Source organism: Vanacampus margaritifer, chromosome 1, assembly GCF_051991255.1.
Source record: "Vanacampus margaritifer isolate UIUO_Vmar chromosome 1, RoL_Vmar_1.0, whole genome shotgun sequence".
NCBI lineage: Eukaryota > Metazoa > Chordata > Actinopteri > Syngnathiformes > Syngnathidae > Vanacampus > Vanacampus margaritifer.
In genome coordinates this window covers 603,953-623,064 of record NC_135432.1, presented here as the reverse complement: position 1 = coordinate 623,064, position 19,112 = coordinate 603,953, and the positions used below count along the sequence as shown (strand labels likewise).

At 42.8% G+C, this 19,112-nt stretch overlaps 1 protein-coding gene across 3 annotated transcripts in view; it reads left to right on the top strand.

Moving 5' to 3' along the window:
* Positions 1 to 18,267, top strand: part of LOC144055004 (receptor tyrosine-protein kinase erbB-4-like) — a 202,741-nt gene extending 184,474 nt beyond the window's left edge. For 2 of the 3 annotated variants that reach the window (XM_077570553.1, XM_077570544.1), the window contains exons 21-27: positions 6,512 to 6,673; positions 8,218 to 8,293; positions 8,452 to 8,598; positions 10,439 to 10,536; positions 10,642 to 10,812; positions 12,215 to 12,497; positions 13,855 to 18,267. In XM_077570553.1, coding sequence (XP_077426679.1) covers positions 6,512 to 6,673; positions 8,218 to 8,293; positions 8,452 to 8,598; positions 10,439 to 10,536; positions 10,642 to 10,812; positions 12,215 to 12,497; positions 13,855 to 14,666 — 1,749 coding nt within the window. In that variant the 3' untranslated portion in view covers positions 14,667 to 18,267. The remainder of the gene's footprint in view (positions 1 to 6,511; positions 6,674 to 8,217; positions 8,294 to 8,451; positions 8,599 to 10,438; positions 10,537 to 10,641; positions 10,813 to 12,214; positions 12,498 to 13,854) is intronic. The other variant, XM_077570560.1, reaches the window with a different exon arrangement.
* The last annotated feature ends 845 nt before the right edge of the window (positions 18,268 to 19,112 follow it).

The window sequence follows — 19,112 nt, the reverse complement described above, 5'->3', positions numbered from 1 at the left end:
CTGCCATCTAGGGGCCAAAAATAGTCATTAGGCTCACTAGACCTGCTCAAAACTTTCAACACAGCTGCGGAAGGCTTTCCTCCACCCGTTTCAAAAAAATAAATCAATAAAATTGGATGACGTCTTTTAACGTCATTGGCGGCCCTCCGTAGGTTTTCACTTGACGTCTTTTAACGTCCATGGCAGTCAAAGAGTTAATGATCCATTATCTGAACACCCTTTCCTCAAGAGGCTCGTGGGCTTAATGAACATATTAAACGTAACTGTCATTTAAGTCACTTGATGGCGTATGAAGGTGGGAAGAGAAAAGGTCGAGGAATTGTTTGGAAGGTCAATCCAATGTTCATGCTTTTTCCTGTGAGTTCTTTCTTGAAATTCTGTCTTTCTCATCTTCCTAAATCAAAGGGCCAGGCACTTGGAACTTCCTTTGGCCCCGTGGTGGATTATTGAGCAGTCACGCTCAATAACGAAGCATGAAAAGATTTCTTTAAAAGCTTCTGATGAATGTTCTGGTTGACGCCAGCTCAACAAGAAAACGCTCAAAAGGGTTCTCAGCGCATGAGATTCTTTCTGAGTCACACAAAAAGAAGGATAATAATACATTTAATTTGGAATACTCTTTGCATTTCAAAGAAATCTCAAAGTGCTTCAGGTGCGGGTTAAAACAAATGACAGCGAATAAAACAGTTAATAACCATAAAATCTAGCAACAACAACAAAAATTAGGCCTTGAGGCCTTTTTTTTTTTTTTTTTTTTTTTACAGGAGAGCTCAGTATTGTTCATTCGATTTGACATCATCATTGCTCTCCTTTTTTTTTTTTTTTTTTTTTTTTTAAATCCAACAAATAATTTAAAAAAAATTTAATAAATGTTTTTTTTTGTTTTGTTTTTTAAATATATATACATATATATATACACATATACACACACACATATATATATATATATATATGTATATATATATATATATATATATATATACCCTTTTTTTTGTATGTGGGTGAGTATGTGTATGTGCGTGTGTGTGTGTGTGTGTGCGTGCGTGTGTGTGTGTGTATTCATCAGTTCACCTAAAGCCCATTAAAAAAAAATCCCATACTAATAATATAATATAATAATAAATTGCCAGATGCAGAAACATCAATGTAAGTTATCACGATGTAGTGGCCTTGAGGCCTTTTAATGTATGATGAACGTTTTCAACTGCACGAAAACTGAATGGATATGAAAAATGGGATGAAATTTAGGCGGGAAAAAAATTATTGTACCAAAAATAGGGCATACAAAAATCATGGTTCTACTTAAGGCCCACTGAAATTCTAAAATGGTCAATGAAATGTAAAGGCAAATTGTTATGAAACCCCAAATTAAAGCGGCGTTTTTACCCTTGTTGATTACGGTATTATATTCCAAATACATTTCCATGCTGTGTGTTCAACTTGTAACTGTAAATTTATTAGCGTTAATTTTGCAACATATCTTTGATCCTTTTATGGCACCAAAACACGACTGACATTGGCTCATGTAAATTTGCGGTATTTCATCCATGCTGTGACAATTAGGAAGGATTTTTGGGGCCCAAACAGTGTCAGAGTTTAGATTATTTAGTTATTATTTATTTGGTTCCTGGGTGAGATTTTATATGTTGAATAATACAAATAGTCCACACGCAAACCTCACAGCTTGTACTGTCAATAAAGACTTTCTACACAAATACTTCTATTAGCTTGACAGATAGGTGTTTTTTTTTGTTTTTTTATTTTTTTGCCAGCACTCTGACTCAAAGTCGGCTGACTGAAAAGCCAATAGGCGAAAACCTTCACCGCAGAACCACACCAAACGTTCATTAACCATCCGTCATTTTGGAGCTCAGGGAAATAATACCAGACAGGACAGCACATTTTCACAAAGTATCCCCCCCCCCCCCCTGCCACCAATAACATCTTCTAAAAATTGCTCTCAAGTGCTTTTCAAATCTGTTATTTGTCCATTTTTCGCGACCGTATTTTTGCTATCCAATTAGCCTTACTCGTGAAATGTGACGCCGACAGCCTCTGCCTTCCGTTCTCTTGCGCACGAAGCGAGCGCTCGCGACATGACGGACGACCACCTGGGCCACCTGGGCGGTCCCATTGTGCGCGCGGCTTATCGCGCTGGTCGCAGTCCTCCGCGTGCAGACAGCCTCATATTGCTCACATTGTTTGAGTTTGCAGGAGAGGGAGGGGCTTGAAAGGGAGACGGATGTTTTGTCTCCTGCTTTGCAACGAAGCGTCCTGCCGTTGGTGGATACTGCGGCGGCACGGCCATGCATCAAAAAGTGCTTGCGTTATTAGCGTCATGTTGCCTGGAACGAGTGATAAAAGAAAAGAAATTTGGCTCCTTTCGTTCTTCGCTCTTTTGAATAACAATGTGGCTTCTTCGTTTTGTTGAAAAAGTAGAAGCACTTCAAAGTCCAATTGAAGCTTGTGACTTTACAATGTTATTATCTCGCTCTTCCACTTTTGTTTGCAGCGAGGCTTTTATCGAGTCGGCCCCGACCCCCACGCCAATAAGCCGAAACTCAACTTTGGCATTTTTTCTTGGCGGTGCCGGCGGGTTGCTCGCCACTCATGACCTTGCGTGCTAGCAGCTTTAGAAAGAGAAATCAAGCAAGATGGAAGGAATAACCTGATTTCAGACCTGCGTGCCGCTCGCCAGTGCAATCAACGGCTTCCCTTCGACCGCCGTGAAATAAGCCTTTCAAAAGAGCTCAGCGGCGCGCTGGCCGCTACCAGAGTGGCAGCTCGGAAACATCATAAACACATCTTATTTTCCTTCTGATACTATCCTAATGTCATACCTTTTACATCAGGGGTGTCCAAACATCGTGGATTGAGAACAGAAAGATGCAAGGACGTAAAAATCAAATCAAATCCACCAAGCAAGCGATGCCATTTTGTTTATTTTCACGTCAATTGGATGAACTTCAACATAACGCTGAGAGTTCAGGCTTCCTCAAGATTTTGGGGTGTCCAGCGGCCCCGTATCCCACTCGGCCAGATCCATTCTTACATTGAACATTAGCCAAATCTTTGCATTCGGAACCAAAACGAGAGCAAACTGTAGTAAGATGACCTTTTTTTTTTTTTAACTGTTGCTTGTTGATCTGTAATCGAATATATTTTTTTTATAAACAGACCTTGACACAAAGCATGAAGTGGAAGAAACTATTTTTTAAAAAGCTGAATTATTTTCATTAAAATAAAATAAATTGTTTCTATTCAGCAGAGTTTTGAAGATAAATTGTGTTGGTTTAGTCTTAAATGAAAAGAATTTGTGCTTTTGTATTCTAGCAAAGCGCTAAAATATATAAACTAGTTTATTTTGTAGTGACACACATTTTTTTTTTTCAATACCTACCCTTCTCACACTAACTGAAAAATGGATTTCTGGGCTGCAAATGGCCCCCGGGCCATAGTTTGGACACCCCTGCTTTACATGCTTCATTTTAACTGTGCAGTGACCAATTCTATTCCAAATTTTTAGCACAAGGTAGGGGTGGAACGGTTGACAAATTTCCCGGTTCGGTCCGGTTTTCAGTTTTTGTCGCTTCAGTTTTAGTCCAATTAATTATGTCTTGGGAGTCAAAACTCCAAATGTATATCATTCACAGATAATGGATGGATGGCGGAAATGGTGGAAATGGTGGATGGGGGGGAAAGAGTTGTGTGAAAGGACCGAACGGAACACAGACGGACCGAACCGAAACGATTTAACCGATCAGCTTTAACAGACAAGGTAGTTTACTTGTAAGGAGTGTAAAAAAAAAAAATCAAAAAATTGAATTTAAAAAAAGTGCACTGATATGTTGACAAGAACTGTAATGATCCATTCTGCCATTTCAAGGTTATGACAGTGTAAATTGGGACGCCCCCCCCCCCCCCACCTCCTCCTCTATTGGGACGCGTCTGTTTACCGCCCAGAGTGTCTGAAAGTTAATTGGCTCTTTGAGCTGCTGTTCATTGCGCTGTCAGTGCGATGGCCTCCCCTCATTGCCCCGTCGCGTTCAGTCCAAGTGTATTAATGCACTGCGTGGCCCATTGATTCCTAATTCCTCACAATGTCTGCATCGGGGATAAATATCGCTTGGCACCGTCGTCTTCCGGCTTATTGTAATCAACATGGCTATTGATCGGCTGCCTGAGCTCCGTTTGCCTAATTTATTTTCAATCCACTTTCAGTAATAGGGCCGAGGAAAAAGGCTACATAATTGTGAGCCTCCGAATAGGAAACGGCGGACAAGCGAGCTGCGAGTGATGAAATATCTTTCTTTGGACTTTGGTGGGCCCCGTCAGTGTGTCAGTCTCGGCAAGGCCGGCAGATGATGGATGAGGGTTCATCTAGCGGCGGGCCGACCGGCGATCGATTTTATCCTCGCATTCGTCTGGGGAGGAGTCAGCCTGAGCTGGCTTGCCACGTCGGGCATCTCAACACAACACGGCTTGACATGTGCGCGCCATCGCCGTCTCTCCCCCACCCGCGACGAGTCTCCCGTGCCGACGGAGGCGTGTTTATTGTCTGAAGAGCACAATGACTGTCTCCCACCTCCCTCCTTGCCAAGGTGTTTTTATTGATCGCCCGCAAAGTGGCGTCAACTTGTTTAACATCTTGGCTCAAACACTTCAATTGGCCCAGTTGGCCTCGCCTGGCTGCACTCTCCGATTGCTTCAGCCGTGAACGCATGTCAAGCATACTTGTATTTATTTACCCGATGCAATGTGTGCGGTTGTTTGCGCTGCAAACGATTCTTTGTGTGTCCCGCCCTCGTACAAGCCATTGAGCGGCAAACGGAGGCTGCAAATCTATGTTGCGTTTGTTGTTTCTGCTTTAAACAAGGTTGGCATCGTCCATGTGAACCCATTTAGTGTCTGTCACTAGCCAATATTTTTAGGATGGATTCATAGGATTCATTTTGTATTCAAATGTATTACAAAAGCATTTTTACCCAATTACTGTTTATTAACCAGTGATTGGTGTTTTCTTCATACTCGTATAGTGATTAAATAAAAAGATCAAGGTAAAAACAGGTGTTTGTCTTATTTTGAGAAAACACAGAAGGTATCCGTCTTCTTTTATGAAGGACTACAGAAATCAGTCAACAATTACTGTTGGTATGCTATAAATCAGAGCATTTGGACAATTTATCATTTAAAAATGGCTCCAAACGATTACTCGATTATTAAAATAGTTGCCGATTCATTTAATAATTGATTCGATTCATTTTGACAGCTCTAAAGCCATTGGAAAGACGCTGGTTGCTGATTCATTGTGTAAACTCCTGCTTTGAGCTTTTGCAAAGTCACACCTATTGAATCGATTAAATCGAAACACATAAGGTAGTGGTTTCTTAACCTGGGCTTGATCGAACCCTTGGGGTTTGTTGAGTCGGTCTCAGTTGTTTTGTGAAGGTGAATCAGATCACGCTACATTGCTTGGACTCATGTACTGCAGAGAATTTGGTGCGCTCAATAGTCAACTTGTGACTGTTGTGATGGTACATCGTGGGATTTCTTCATTATTGTAATCCCTTCAACCTAACTGTGTCGGGAAAAAAGCGCTCAGACAAATGTGTCTAATATGATTCCACATGTATAACGCGACTTATGGTGTTCCACAGGGTTCAATTCTAGGGCCTTTGTCATTTCCATTGTATCTGCTCACCCCTGGGTTCCATCTTGAGAAAACGGTGGTTGTTTTCAATTGCTCTATAAATATAGAGTTGAGTGATGGCGGTCAACATCCTGAATGCATGATTTGCAATGCCAAATGAATTAATTCTACTCCAGCACAACTAGCAGAACTAAAAGAATATTCCCGTAAGCTGCATGGAAATAATAACAACACTTTGAGTTCAAGGTGAAGAGAGCCAGATTCCATGAAAATGCTACTCTCCTCTCACCAGCGAACGCTAAACCTATGTACTGAATTAAAAAAAAAAAACATTTTATTTTCAATAAAGAAGGGTTTGGTGCGCATAGGAAACTGGTGGGGTTCATTACCACCAACATTGTTAAGAACCACCGACATAAGGAAGAGGAGAAGTCTGGTCGGTGCTGGATTTCACTTTCCTTTCTTTTCTTTGGTCCTTCCTCGGGTCTCCTGACGGCCTCACGGCTCTGGCTGGGTTCTGAAGTGTTTGGTTTAGGTGAACGGTATTGGATTTTTTAATAGGTTTTAGGTGAACTAATGAATACGCACACACACACGCACATGCGCATACACGTACTCACCCACATACAAAATACAAATTTATAAAAAAATATATATATATATATATATATATATATTCCCACACAAAAAAAGAGAGAGTCAATGATGATGACATGTCAAATCGGTAAAATTACTGAATGAACAATACTGAGCTCTCCAGAAAGAAAGAAAAAAAAAGGAAGAGAAGTTTCAGTTTCAGTGTGTTGTTAGCATGATTAACATACCATGAAATCCTTTATTTAGCTTCTTCTTTGCCCTCAGGGAATGATGTACCTGGAAGAAAGGCGACTGGTCCACCGGGACTTGGCTGCCCGCAACGTCCTGGTCAAGTCGCCCAATCACATCAAGATCACCGACTTTGGCCTAGCGCGGCTGCTGGACGCTGACGAGAAGGAGTACAACGCTGACGGGGGCAAGGTCAGTGTAAGTCTCTTGTGCTTATCCACACTTTCCGCACACAGCTCACATTCCCATGTTTGACAAAGGAGAAAGATATATCGCTGAAAGAATCTTACGGGAAGGAGCGCGATAAGTATCCACCTTTGACATTTAGGTTTTGCTGCTTTGTCTGCAATTAGAATTTTGGCTACCCTAGCCTAGAGCTTTTATATTTTCTTCCTACATGTTCCAAAAGTGTTGACAATGAGCATGTTAAACGATCAAATGTCCACTACTTTATCAGATGATAGTTACAAAGCTATCATGTCATATCATGTGTGTATATATATATATATATATATATATATATATATATATATATATATATATATATATATATAGGAGTGTGTGTGTGTATATGGGTGTGTGCAGTCCTCATGTATGTACTTCTCTACACATGTATACTTCTGTGAAGACTTCTGGGAAGTCTTCTACTTATTGCTGCACTTCTTATTTCATTGAAATTTTATCTCTTTCTATTCTGTTGTTTTGTTCTTTACTGTAAACTGCAGTTGGACGGAGTCCAGGAAAAAGTTCCCCACGGGGAAAATAAAAGTATATCGTATCGTATCGTATGTCAAAGCAACTTTCATCCAGGTCCAGGATGCTCAAAAATATTCATTTGAAAGTATTTAAAATTTATTCTTATTATGTTTGAATTTCTATCATTTAAAGTCTCTTGTCAGTTCCCTTATAATGTAGTTGTGATTTAATGTTACTTTTGTAACCCGAACCCTGTTCTCGTTATCAGAAGGGGCTTGTTGTGTCCTCACGACCTTTTTTTTTTTATTATTTATTTATTTTATTTTATTTTTTTCTGGAGAGCTCAATATTGTTAATTCGGTAGTTTTACCGATTTGACATGTCATCATCATTGCTCTCCTTTCCTTTTCTTTTTTATATATATATATATATATATATATATATATTATTGTTTTTTTTTTTGTATGTGGGTGAATATGTGTATGTGCGTGCGTGCATTCATTAGTTCACCTAAAACCTATAAAAAATAAATAAATAAAATCCCATACCGTTTCCCTAAACCGAACACTTCCAGCCAGAGTCGTGAGGCCGTCAGGAAACCCGAGAAAGGACCAAAGAAAAGAAAGGAAAGTGAAGTCCAGCACCGACCAGACACCAACCAGAGTCCTTCACCAACCCCAGAGACATCTAAATTTCAGCATCTCAGGGAGACCTCAAGAGACCAAAGGAGAGACTGAGGAAAGGAAGGAAGGACAGACGAAGCCGAGTGAGATCCACACAATGTGTGTCCTCACAACCTGCTGTTAAAAAAGCACACTCGCCGTTGACAATTGCCGGTTGGGGCTGGAGCCTTTCGCTCGCCGCACTTGAGTAATATTGAGCAAAGCGCCACTGCCTGAAAGCACTGTCAATACGTCAATAGCTGACAAACGGCTGCTCTAAGTAACGGGTGGCTGATGCTGAAGCACAGGAGATCAACTGCCATTCAGCTGTGAATAATCATTTATTTATTTCTTTCTCACCATCCAAATTCTTTCCCTCCTCAGATGCCTGTTAAATGGATGGCACTCGAGTGCATCCACTACAGGAAGTTCACTCATCAGAGCGATGTGTGGAGTTATGGTGAGTGCAAGGAGACCAAATGGAATCTTCATCCGTTCGCATGTCAGTCATCCGTGGGTGAAATAAGCCTCAAATCCTGTTTGTTTGCTTTTCATTCTTTTGTATTTGCACTTGCGCTGTCATGTTGATGAGGCTTTTTTCGCCCCTGCATCCTTCAGGAGTGACCATCTGGGAGCTCATGACGTTTGGAGGCAAACCATATGACGGCATATCAACCAGGGAGATCCCAGACATCCTCGAGAAAGGCGAGCGATTGCCCCAGCCGCCCATTTGCACCATCGACGTCTACATGGTCATGGTCAAATGTAAGGAAACAACATATGGATCATTTAAAAATGTGCTGCAGACTCAAAGTTCACACTCTAAAAGCAGTTGGGTCAAAAGTGACCCTATTACGGATCAAAAATGGGCCGATCCACTTTATGGGTCAATTTGACCCAACTTTTTGGGTTGTTGTATACAAAATGACCCCCCCCCCTCTTTTTTTTAAATTTTTATTACCCAAGTCAAGGATCTGACCAAATATTTCTGAGTTGTTTTATGCCGAAAGACCCATTTGTTGACTCAAAGTTGGGGCAAATGGACCCAAGGAGAGGATGGGTCTATTTTTGACCCAACTGTTTTGGATTGTATGGACAAAATAAAACAAAATTACTATCACGGCGCCCATGAGCAAGATATCAAGGCGTAGGTGATCTTCCAGGCATGTTGTAATTACATTTTGGCGAGAATCTACAGCCCGGTGAAACGTTATCTGGATAAAACTTTGAAAAACTCTAATAACTTCTTGAAAGCGTTGACACTGAGAAGCGAGGCATTCACTCGATGTTGCTTTTCACTCAAGCTTTGAGCCTCGCTGCACTTTTTTGGTTCTCTTTTTCAATTTTCCTCGAGTGTGTGCGTGTGTGTGTGATGCATATGTGTGAAAATTGAATGGAGGTGAAGTTGCTGTGTAAGTAGAAAGACATGAGAAAAGTGGGATGATGCAATCAAAGTGATCAGATGCAAGGCGGTCCACGCCATGCAAGCTCATTTCCTTTTCCATTTGGACTACAAACTCCAATACTTGCTTCATCCAAAGCGTCCATTCCTTCTTTTGGCTCGCATTCCGCTACGGCTTAATTGAGAACATGGGAGATGCTGTCCATGGCTTCAGAGGGATCCGCCAGCCCAGACTTCCAGGAGGCAGTCAGACATTGACAAAAGCCCGTCCAAGAGGTGGCGGGCCCGGCCAGCGAAGAACAGCTTGGCCGTCCCTCACCTCACACGAGGCTGGCGGACGCCGAGCTCAAAATGGTGGAGTGACTTTTCTCTTGGCAGCAATTACCTGACATGAACTTTTCTCTCCATGACTCTCATATTTGAAATACCAACAGAAAAATGATATGACTCTCAGAGCATGACATCAAAACATATTCCCAAGATGGAAATGTTAATTCAATTGAAATGTCATGCTAGCTCATATTTATTCGCCAAATGCAAAAGCAGCATCAGTGGCTTACGACGGCTCCGGAGCAACATTGCCCTGCAGCCTTTTAGCCTTACAGCAATGCCAATGGACTCGTACTTTCTCCCCGCCTGCCTGTGGAGAATCAAAAGTGGGCCCATTTTTTTGTAAGGTCAAAGAGATTCACTTGATGTCAAACAGAAGTGGTCTGTAAATCCACAGGATTTCTATAAGGTGGATCCGTTACATCTGACCTCATTCTGATTAATAGATTTGAAATCAAGCAGTTGTGTTGATCTGCAGCAGCAGCTCCCCGAATCGCCATTCGCCGTCAGTAATTGATGTAAGGAAGATACAAGCGGCAAAGCCAGCAAGTGCGAGTGTGTTTGCCGTCTAATGAGAACGGACACGCCACCTGGCCTTTCGCTTCACCTTCAGGGCTTTGCTTTGTGTAAGCCAGCTGCGGCCCCACGGAGGGGAAAGTGGGCCAAACGCCCACCCCCGCCAAACCTGCTTCTCTTACCTCATTTACCGCTTTGAGTTGCCCTTGAGCGAGGCCCGCAATCGGGCAAGCTGGCATTTCCGGCAAAGACCAGATGGGCCGCCACCAGCCCGAATGTGCTGTTGGAAGATGATCAGGATAACAGACAATAGCAGCCCAATCTTCTTCATTCTGCGTCCATATTTGTCCTCTCCAGGCTGGATGATTGACGCCGACAGTCGGCCCAAATTTAAGGAGCTGGCTGCCGAGTTCTGCAGGATGGCCCGGGACCCGCAACGATACCTGGTCATTCAAGTAAGTTTACATGAACGGGACTCACACACAACAGAACAGAACAGAACAGAACAGAACAGCACTGTATTTAATAATAATCTTTCTTGAAATCGGTGAAATCTTCAGGGAGATGATCGGATGAAGCTGCCCAGCCCCAACGATAGCAAGTTCTTCCAGAGCCTCCTGGATGAGGAGGATCTGGATGACTTGATGGATGCCGAAGAGTACCTGGTGCCTCGCGATTTTGACGCGGCTCATCCATCGCACCCAACAAGACCTCGTGTTGACTCCAACAGAGTAAGCGCAGCCCTTAAACATCAAAAGCCGGCTTTGCAGTCGTTCTATTCTTAAACCAAAATAGTTGACGCTGTCCACTCCTTAAACGTATAAACCCTACTTGAACCCTCTCTTGTCTTTGACCACATGGTGGCGCAATCTTCAATTACAATTCTGACGGATCCAGGTTTTCCCAACATCAAAATGTTTCAATTTGCAAAGCAGACTAGTAATTATCAGAATCAGCATCAGCCAGAATCCATTTTGGTCAGCTTCATTAAGTCATTCCTTCATGCTCTAAACATCACAAAATGTTTGCTTCCATTGACCCAAACTGCGTGTTATCGCTTCATGTCTGTTAACGTCACAATCCAACATCAAACGTGAGCTGATGAGTGAGTCGGAAACAAGTCTTCAAAGAACAAAGCACAGATTGTTAACAGAGGAGGAAAAGAATGTGAAATATAACCCTGGAATCTTTCCTCCCTTGTTGTGTTGTTTGTAGTTGCACTTCCTGCAATTACTGCTGCAGCACGTGCAGTCGGCGCGAGTGCCGAGGAGTGGGCCAAGGTTCAATAGCCTGCAGCAAGCTAACACGGCTCCACAGCAAACCCTATGCTCTGCATGTCATGTTTTGTTTTCTTGTGGGCTTTTGGCTTCTTTTTCCAAGCTCAGGTGTGTGAATTGTTGCACTGCCTGGCGGGCCCGAAGGCTGATGACGGCACCCGCAGAACTTTTCACTCGATTTTACTTTCAACTGCCAGCCGCGCAGGTTAAAGGTCGTACTCGCTTCTATCTGCATTCTTTTTGATCGTTTGGAACGGTTTGTCATAATGCCCTTCGTTAAATGGTCAACTTTTTGGGATATTTGATTTCGATATGCATTTGCAGCTGCCCAACAACTTCAACACGATGATTAAGTCAATTCTAATGTAGTTTATCTTTATGTACATGTGGTATGTTCTCTCAGCACGCTGCATCCGATAGCGCACAAGGACGATGAAACGTCGAGCATGATATCTACGTTCGTTTTTCTTTTTTGAAATTGCTTACCTTTACCAGAATCCCACGTCGCACTGTAGTCAAAGGTACAAATAATCCTGGTGAGTTGATGTAAAAAGTTCCCATAACTCTTCTTCTTTTTCTTCTTCTTCTTCTGATGCTGTTGCTGCATCGTCTTCTTCTTCTCTTTCTGCCTTTTGTTCTTCTTCTTCGTCTTTTTCTGGCTGACTTCCGCCAGAAGTACCGGGATTTCCATCGCCAGTATTTGCTCTTCATTTTGCATTTCAAAAAAATAATTGAATTAAGTCTAAGAAATGTTCAGAAGAGTGGAAAGTGTGTAGGCGGTTGCTTCAAAAGGGGAGGGAAAACTGTTACTGTCTAAGCGCCTAATCCTTCCTCTCCTCCACTTTGTCTTCTCCAGAACAAGTTTGGCTACAGGGAAGGAGTGGCAAAACCCTCCGACGGTCTTCTGTCGGGGGCCCAGGCAGGCGCAAAGCAGGAAGCCGCCGCAAGCCAGGGGCCCGCCATGGAGGAGCAGCGCTGCAATGGCAACTTGCATAAGAAGAATCTAAAGCAAGCAGGGGGTGAAGACAGCGCGGGGCAGAGGTACAGCGCGGACCCCACCATCTTCCTTGGGGAGAGGCTTTCCAAGGATGAGGACGAGGACGGATACATGACCCCCATGAAAGACAAGAGCTCTTCAGGTACTGAGACAAAAAACACACAAAGAGGATGACATTTCGGTCTTGGTAGCAAGAGTCAGATCAGCTTTTCCAAGACAAGGGAAATATTGGCCGGCTGAAAAAGTCTATGAAAGATGCCGTTGACTGTAGCATGTACAGTACAGACATCAAACACATCAAAAGAGAAACCGACGTCACTGACCGCCAACTGGGCAGCTGCTCTCCTGTGTAAGAATCGAAGGATGACCGATCACCTGCTGAGGGCTTTTAGTTAGCGGAAGAAGAATATGTTTAGAAATGTTGAATGCGAATTAGGGAAAGTCTTGTGAAAATGAGTGGAAATGCTGTAGATCTACAAGCTGGCTCAGGAAATATAAAGTCAACACCGTTTGTCTTCTCCTGTCAGACGACTGTAAATCGATTTATCTTTTTGTAGTAAGACCATAAGTCATTATTTTTTCCGTTTCATTTGATTTCTGTCCTGCGATTAACACGATTTGACGATGGTGCGCGTCAGCCTGTGATCGTAATTCGGCCCATCAACCCTGCTCTCACGCTGATGTCTTTGATTTTTGAGCTTCTCGAAATATAACAAGGCCTGAAGCACAATGCATCTGATGCAATGTCAAGGAGCGCAAGAGTGGGCAAAATCAATAGGTTTCACACCCCGCTATAATAGCGCTTGGAAGCAACCAAGAGAGGTCGTTTGTTGGCATTTCAGCCCCCGGCAGATGGAGTTTCCAGTGCCAAAGAACTTCTGGCAAGTTGCCTGTCTGCTCCTGAGTGGCTCCCATTATCACCATTATCATGTCCCCTTCCATCTTCTTTGCTCATTAGCAAGTGACCTAACTATCTTTTCTTGCTCTCTCTCTCTCTCTCACTAGCTCTTCTTTCTTTTTCTCCTCTCTGTCTAGTACTCATTTCTTTCAGCTTCCTTTTTTCTCCCGTTTTAATTTCTGACAATTTTACTAGTTGATCTGTATGCAGGACCTAAACTGCCCAAATGAAAAATAAATGAATGAATAAATAAAGTGAAAATAAAAATGGATATAAAAACTATAATTCCAAAATAAAATACCAAAAATAAATATCAATATTTTTGTATTAATTTCCATTTCTTTTTATATTTATTTAAATTTTTTGCATCTCGTTTTTTATTTTTGTATTTAAATTGTTTGTTTTTTTTTGTTTAAGGATATATTAATTTAGTTTTTATTTCCATTTATTACATTTTTGAATGGTATTTTTATACCCGTATTTATTTATTTTTTGGGCATATATTTTTGGCAGCTGTGGTCCTCCATAGGTCTGCCTCATACTTTCGTAAACCCCTCCTTTATTTCTTTCCTTCCTTCTTCTTTTCTGATGTGTGCTACAGAATACCTGAATCCAATTGAGGAAAACCCCTTTGTGTCACGGCATAAAAATGGGGAGATCCATGCGTTGGACAACCCCGGCTACCACAGCACACCCAGCAGTCAGCCCAAAGGAGAGGACGAATACATCAACGAGCCCCTCTACTTCAACACCTTTCATAGCGCCGCAGAGACCATGCGAAGAAACGGTCTGCCTCTTCCCTCCCAGCCTCCCTCGTCCATCTCAGTCACCACCTCAGGGTCTCATCTCCCACTTAGCATCCAGACCGGCCTGCCTCGCTACCCGCTCCCCGCAGCTCAGCCCTCCCCATCTGGCATGCCCTGCCACCACGGTACACTGACCCACATCCTCCACGCCCACCACAGCGCCAAACCGGCAGGACAAGCGGGCATTGCCGGTGGCGTTTCCACCGGTCAGGGCCAAACGGGAACTGCTGCCCTGGCTTCGGCGTGCCAGTCGGGTGTCCCGTCCACCGCAGCCCCCATTGGGCACGGCGGCCTGCCGGCCTACCAGAGCCACGCGGCCTTGCAGCCTGCCAGCCTGCTGAAACACGGAGGACAGACGGCAGGTAAAGCCGCTGGGAAGAAGCTGAAGGTAACCTTTGACAATCCGGAATACTGGCAGCACAGCTTGCCGCCCAAACCATCCGACGGCACCCAGAGTGGCTCCGCCAATGCAAAGCTCTACTACAAGCAGAACGGACACATACGGCCGGCAGTAGCCGAAAACCCGGAATACATGTCTGAGTTTTCTCTGAAATCTGGCCCAGTTCTGCCGCCTCCTCCCTACCGGCAAAGGAATACTGTGGTCTGAATTTAGCCTCAATGTGACTCCAGCCTATAGAAACCTCTTCAGTTCCTCAAACAGAGCCGCCATCCATTCAAGACTGTAGCAACAACAGACCCAAACCAAGAAGACCAATCTCGAGTACATTTGTGTCCTGTAGATACCGACTGTGATCTTGGACACGGAGGATTGTGGACGAAGTTCCGGACTGTAGCGGGAGTTATGGTCAATTCCTGCTGCCCGAACTCACTGCCAGCAATTCTGCTGTGTCCGTTGGAAAAGCGGAACAACGCAATGTTGTTGTTTTTTTTTGGTTCTTTTCATTTAGTTTTGCCCTCACTACATTTGTGCGCACTAACTGACCTAAGAAGGACTTGAAACAAGCTTTTACTTTTACGAACAAATGAAGGAAACGAGTCTGAAAGCTGATCAGTCGTGCCGCTCATATCATATTTTTGTGTTATTTTTTTCATCAGAGAGGTGAAAAGCTCTACTTACATTGACACAAATATTTTCCCCAAAACGCAGAGGCGAGCTAATGACATCATGTTCAATCATCCCTAAAGCAATGGAAGAGAGAAACAAAAGAAATCAAAAATATCTTTAGCCGGCCAACGCTGTGTAATGGAAATTCACGGAGCAGTTTTCTAATGTGAATTGAGAGAAAATTGTACATAAAAATAATGTACTATATTTTAGAACCTGTAAAGACAAGACAGTCTGCAAACATGCAAGACATGTTAGCTGTAATACTGCAATATATTTTTACACAGAAATATTATATGTTGCCGTCATTTTCATCACAGTTAGGATGAGGACATTATTATTTTTTCTTTAGCCTTTTTTAACCATGAAATAATAATCGGTAACTTCATGTGGTATTAAAAAAAAACGTTTAAGGAAATTGAACCACTTTCCTTATCTTGACCAGACGTGAAGGCAAAATACTGCAATCTTTAGAAAGTCATATAATTATATATCAATATCATCAATTATGACAGGGGTCACAAAAATTGTAAAGGCCTTCTAAAGTTGAGAATGTTGGAATTTTTGATCACATTGCTTGTGCGTAAGGATGTGTTGACCACAACAAACAAACAAACAAACAAAGGAACAATTTCGAAAAGTTGATGTAAAGGTGCGACAACGTCCAAATGATACGATTTCATGCGGACCTACAAAAATGTCTGAAATTGCTGCCAATTAGCGCTGCTGTCACTTTGAACAGAAATACTTGGTGCTCATTTACCATCTACTGTCATTGTTTTGGGTCTCCTACTTGGCGACAAATGGAGCATTTACATGCTCACAGATGTTCACTATTTACATGGGAATGATAACTTGCACTTAAGAACGGGGTTCAACGTTTGCGTTTTTGAATTCCCAAAATATCCTGTCATGAAAATGAATGGCCAAAAACGCTTTACGGTTTGTATCCATTTGCAGTTAAAAACCATATTGTGTTGATGTGTCTGTGGGCAGACTGACATTTAATGCTGCTTTGCCATCCAAACATGAATTATTCTTTCTTCTGCCAAGTCATACGGAAGCCGTTTCAAAGGTAAGGCATCAAGCTTGCCAAGTTCTATTGCTATGTTACGCTCCCTTTTGAGGATTTACTTTGTCACTGAATCAACTCTTCATCTGGAGCCTCCCAACTGTGTTTTTCCTAAGGTTGTTTATTTTGTGTGTGTGTTTTTTAAATGTACGTGCATGTGTTCAAATCCGAACCTCCCCATCAAGCACTTTAATCAAAGGTGCGGGTGGAACGATACTTCTTCCAGAAATATCCAAACTTGTTTATCTGTTCGTTCACCACTTCAGAAGTTGGAGAGTTAGCAAAGATCAGTGGCGCTATACGTCGGCCAAGAGTTCATGACGGAAACTCTTTAGGGGGCTTGATCGGCTTCAAGAATTTTCTGTTTAGAAAGAGAGAGAGCGTGTGTGTGTGTGTGTGTTTGTTCCCAACAGTAGTCATAATCTTTCTTTGATGGTGCCATGATTATTTAATGAAGGAGTATTTTGTAATCCCGTTTGGAGCTGCAACTCATTGATATGGAGACAGTATTTAATGTCGGCTGTGAAATATTTATAGCACGCTTGAGCTTGTTTATACGGGCGCAATGGAAGGAAGTGCCAAATGTGGGTTTCAAGGAAAGAGAAAAAGGGACGATGCTGATTTAAAAAAGAAAGAAAAAAAGGCACGTATCTTTGTACGTTTGGCCCAGATCAGCGCGCAATGTGGATGTTTTGAATCGAGAGTGAGACGGAGGACGCCGCTGGCCTCACATGTTCTCTTTCTGCAGTCTGGAAAACTTCATCTTCGGCTTCAAATAAGCGCAACTCGTCATGGAAGCAATAATTTCCTCTCCTGTACATTTCTTCTTTTCAGACGTTTGGCTTGGTTGCCGGGTGGCGCTACGTTCAACTGCGCCCTGAAACACGCATCCCATAATCCCCTTTGGCGTTCCTCCTATGTTTATGTGATCTCCTTCCATGCTGTGTGATCGGCATCCATGTTTTCTTCAACCCAAGTGAGCAGCTTCTCTGTTGCGTGTGGCGTCTTCTTCTTCTCTGCGACTTTCCTTGACATCATATGATCTCCTTTCATGTTTCCTCTTCCGTGTGCTGTTCGGCCCTGTGATCTCCTTCCATTTCAACTTCATCTGCCTCTGTGTTTCCCACGCGTCGTTTTGTTTTGTTTCATTTCCCTCGTGGCATTTCTTATTTCCTTCACACTTTTGGTTCTCCTTCTTTATATGCCAAGGTGTAGAGCCATGTAGCCATGTTCCAATTGACCTTTGTACCTTCAATGACGTTAATATCCGTTAACAAGTATTTTTCTTGAAATCATTAGCACAAACTGAAAATTCTGATTTCTTGCCAGCTATACTGTACATGTATGATCTTGATTCCTCTGTTATTTGGGGTGTTGTTGTTTTTTTTTTTTTTTTTCAAGGAATCCTTTCCCTATTGGGTTCTGCTAATGATTTAATGTTCAGTATTTGTTGTTGTTTCCCCGAGTTCAAAATATAACTGTACAGAATCTTCGGGGTATCCAACGCACTTCAAATGTGAATAGTATTTTTATAAAAGCGCTGAAATAATGATGGCCACTGGAAAATTGTCAATAGGGGGTGTTGCTTTGGAGTTCTAATCTGTTTTCTCCTTCTGCAGTTCCCTCCTGTAGCTGGTGTACACACAAAAAGGCAAACATTTATACATATTTGCTTTATGGGAATCTACCTTTTGACAAGTGTGTGTGTGTCAGAAGGGGGGTTCTATTTAACGTGCTTGTTCCCCCTTTCTTGCGAGCGCTGTCAAACTGAAAAGATCACGGGCTGCCAGCAAACCACCGTAAAGGAGCCCTCTCAATTGTTTCCGAGCCACGTCGCACGTCATCCTCTTTTGGCACAACCCGCTTCGTCTTCTGCATGCGTCGAGTGGGGCAGAGTTCAGAAAGGCCTTCGCCAATAACTCAGCTTTGTCCCTTTATCCTCTCTGTGTTCTTTGCCGATCATACCCAAAGCTTTGTATCATAAATGTACTGTTCCTCATGTTTGCTACATGAATCTGTCAAAAGTATATTTTTAATTTAATATGAATAAAGATGGATTCTGTAAGCGTTGTGGAGGCTGTTGTTGGTGTTTGGACATGGCAAAGAAGAAGTTGCATGTGGACAAAATGAGGGATGCTGCATCTCCAGCAGAGATTCTTGTGGGTCGGAGATGCTCTCGAAAGCTGATGCGGCGTTTGCGCGCCTCGCACGCCTCGCACGCCTCGCACGCCGCCCCGCTGACTGCAAATAGAGCAGAAAATGAAAGCATGCAATTAGGCAAAACGCTTAAATAATCCAATTTAACAGATGGTGTCTTTAATTAAGAGCATGTAAAAATGACGTCACGTATTTCTCCACCCAACTCAAAGAAGTTTTGCTCGGGGCGAGACGTTGCGCCGGCGCGCTCAAACGGACTCGGAGATGAAGACCGGCTGCATCAAAAGGTCGGCAGCGTTCCGGCATCTCCAAAAGGCTAATGCCAGGATACAACACGTTGCTGAGGTTTTTCTTCTGCGCTGAATCCACTGTTTACCCCAAAGTGCTGCTTATGTAAACGGGCATGGGCAACATTGTTTTGCAATGCGCTACTACATTGCACTGCACTCGCAGGCTTTCATTCCACTCATAAATTATCCAGTACTGTCCAATGGCTGAATATAAGCCTTCTGAAGTCACTGCTATTAATACTAATAAGGCAGCAGAGTGCTTTAAGTAAACACTGTTTATGAACAGAAATCTTTCTCCTCTTCCTCCTTCTCGCCATTAGTTTCCCTCGCAAGAGCACCGAGATTCAATTAGCCGGCACATTGAATTTCTCCATCCTAGTTTAGAAAGAAGCTACCCGCAATTTTGCTCACATATAGCTACTTATTCCAAATCCATATTTGGCCTGCCAGCTTTAATCACCATCACAA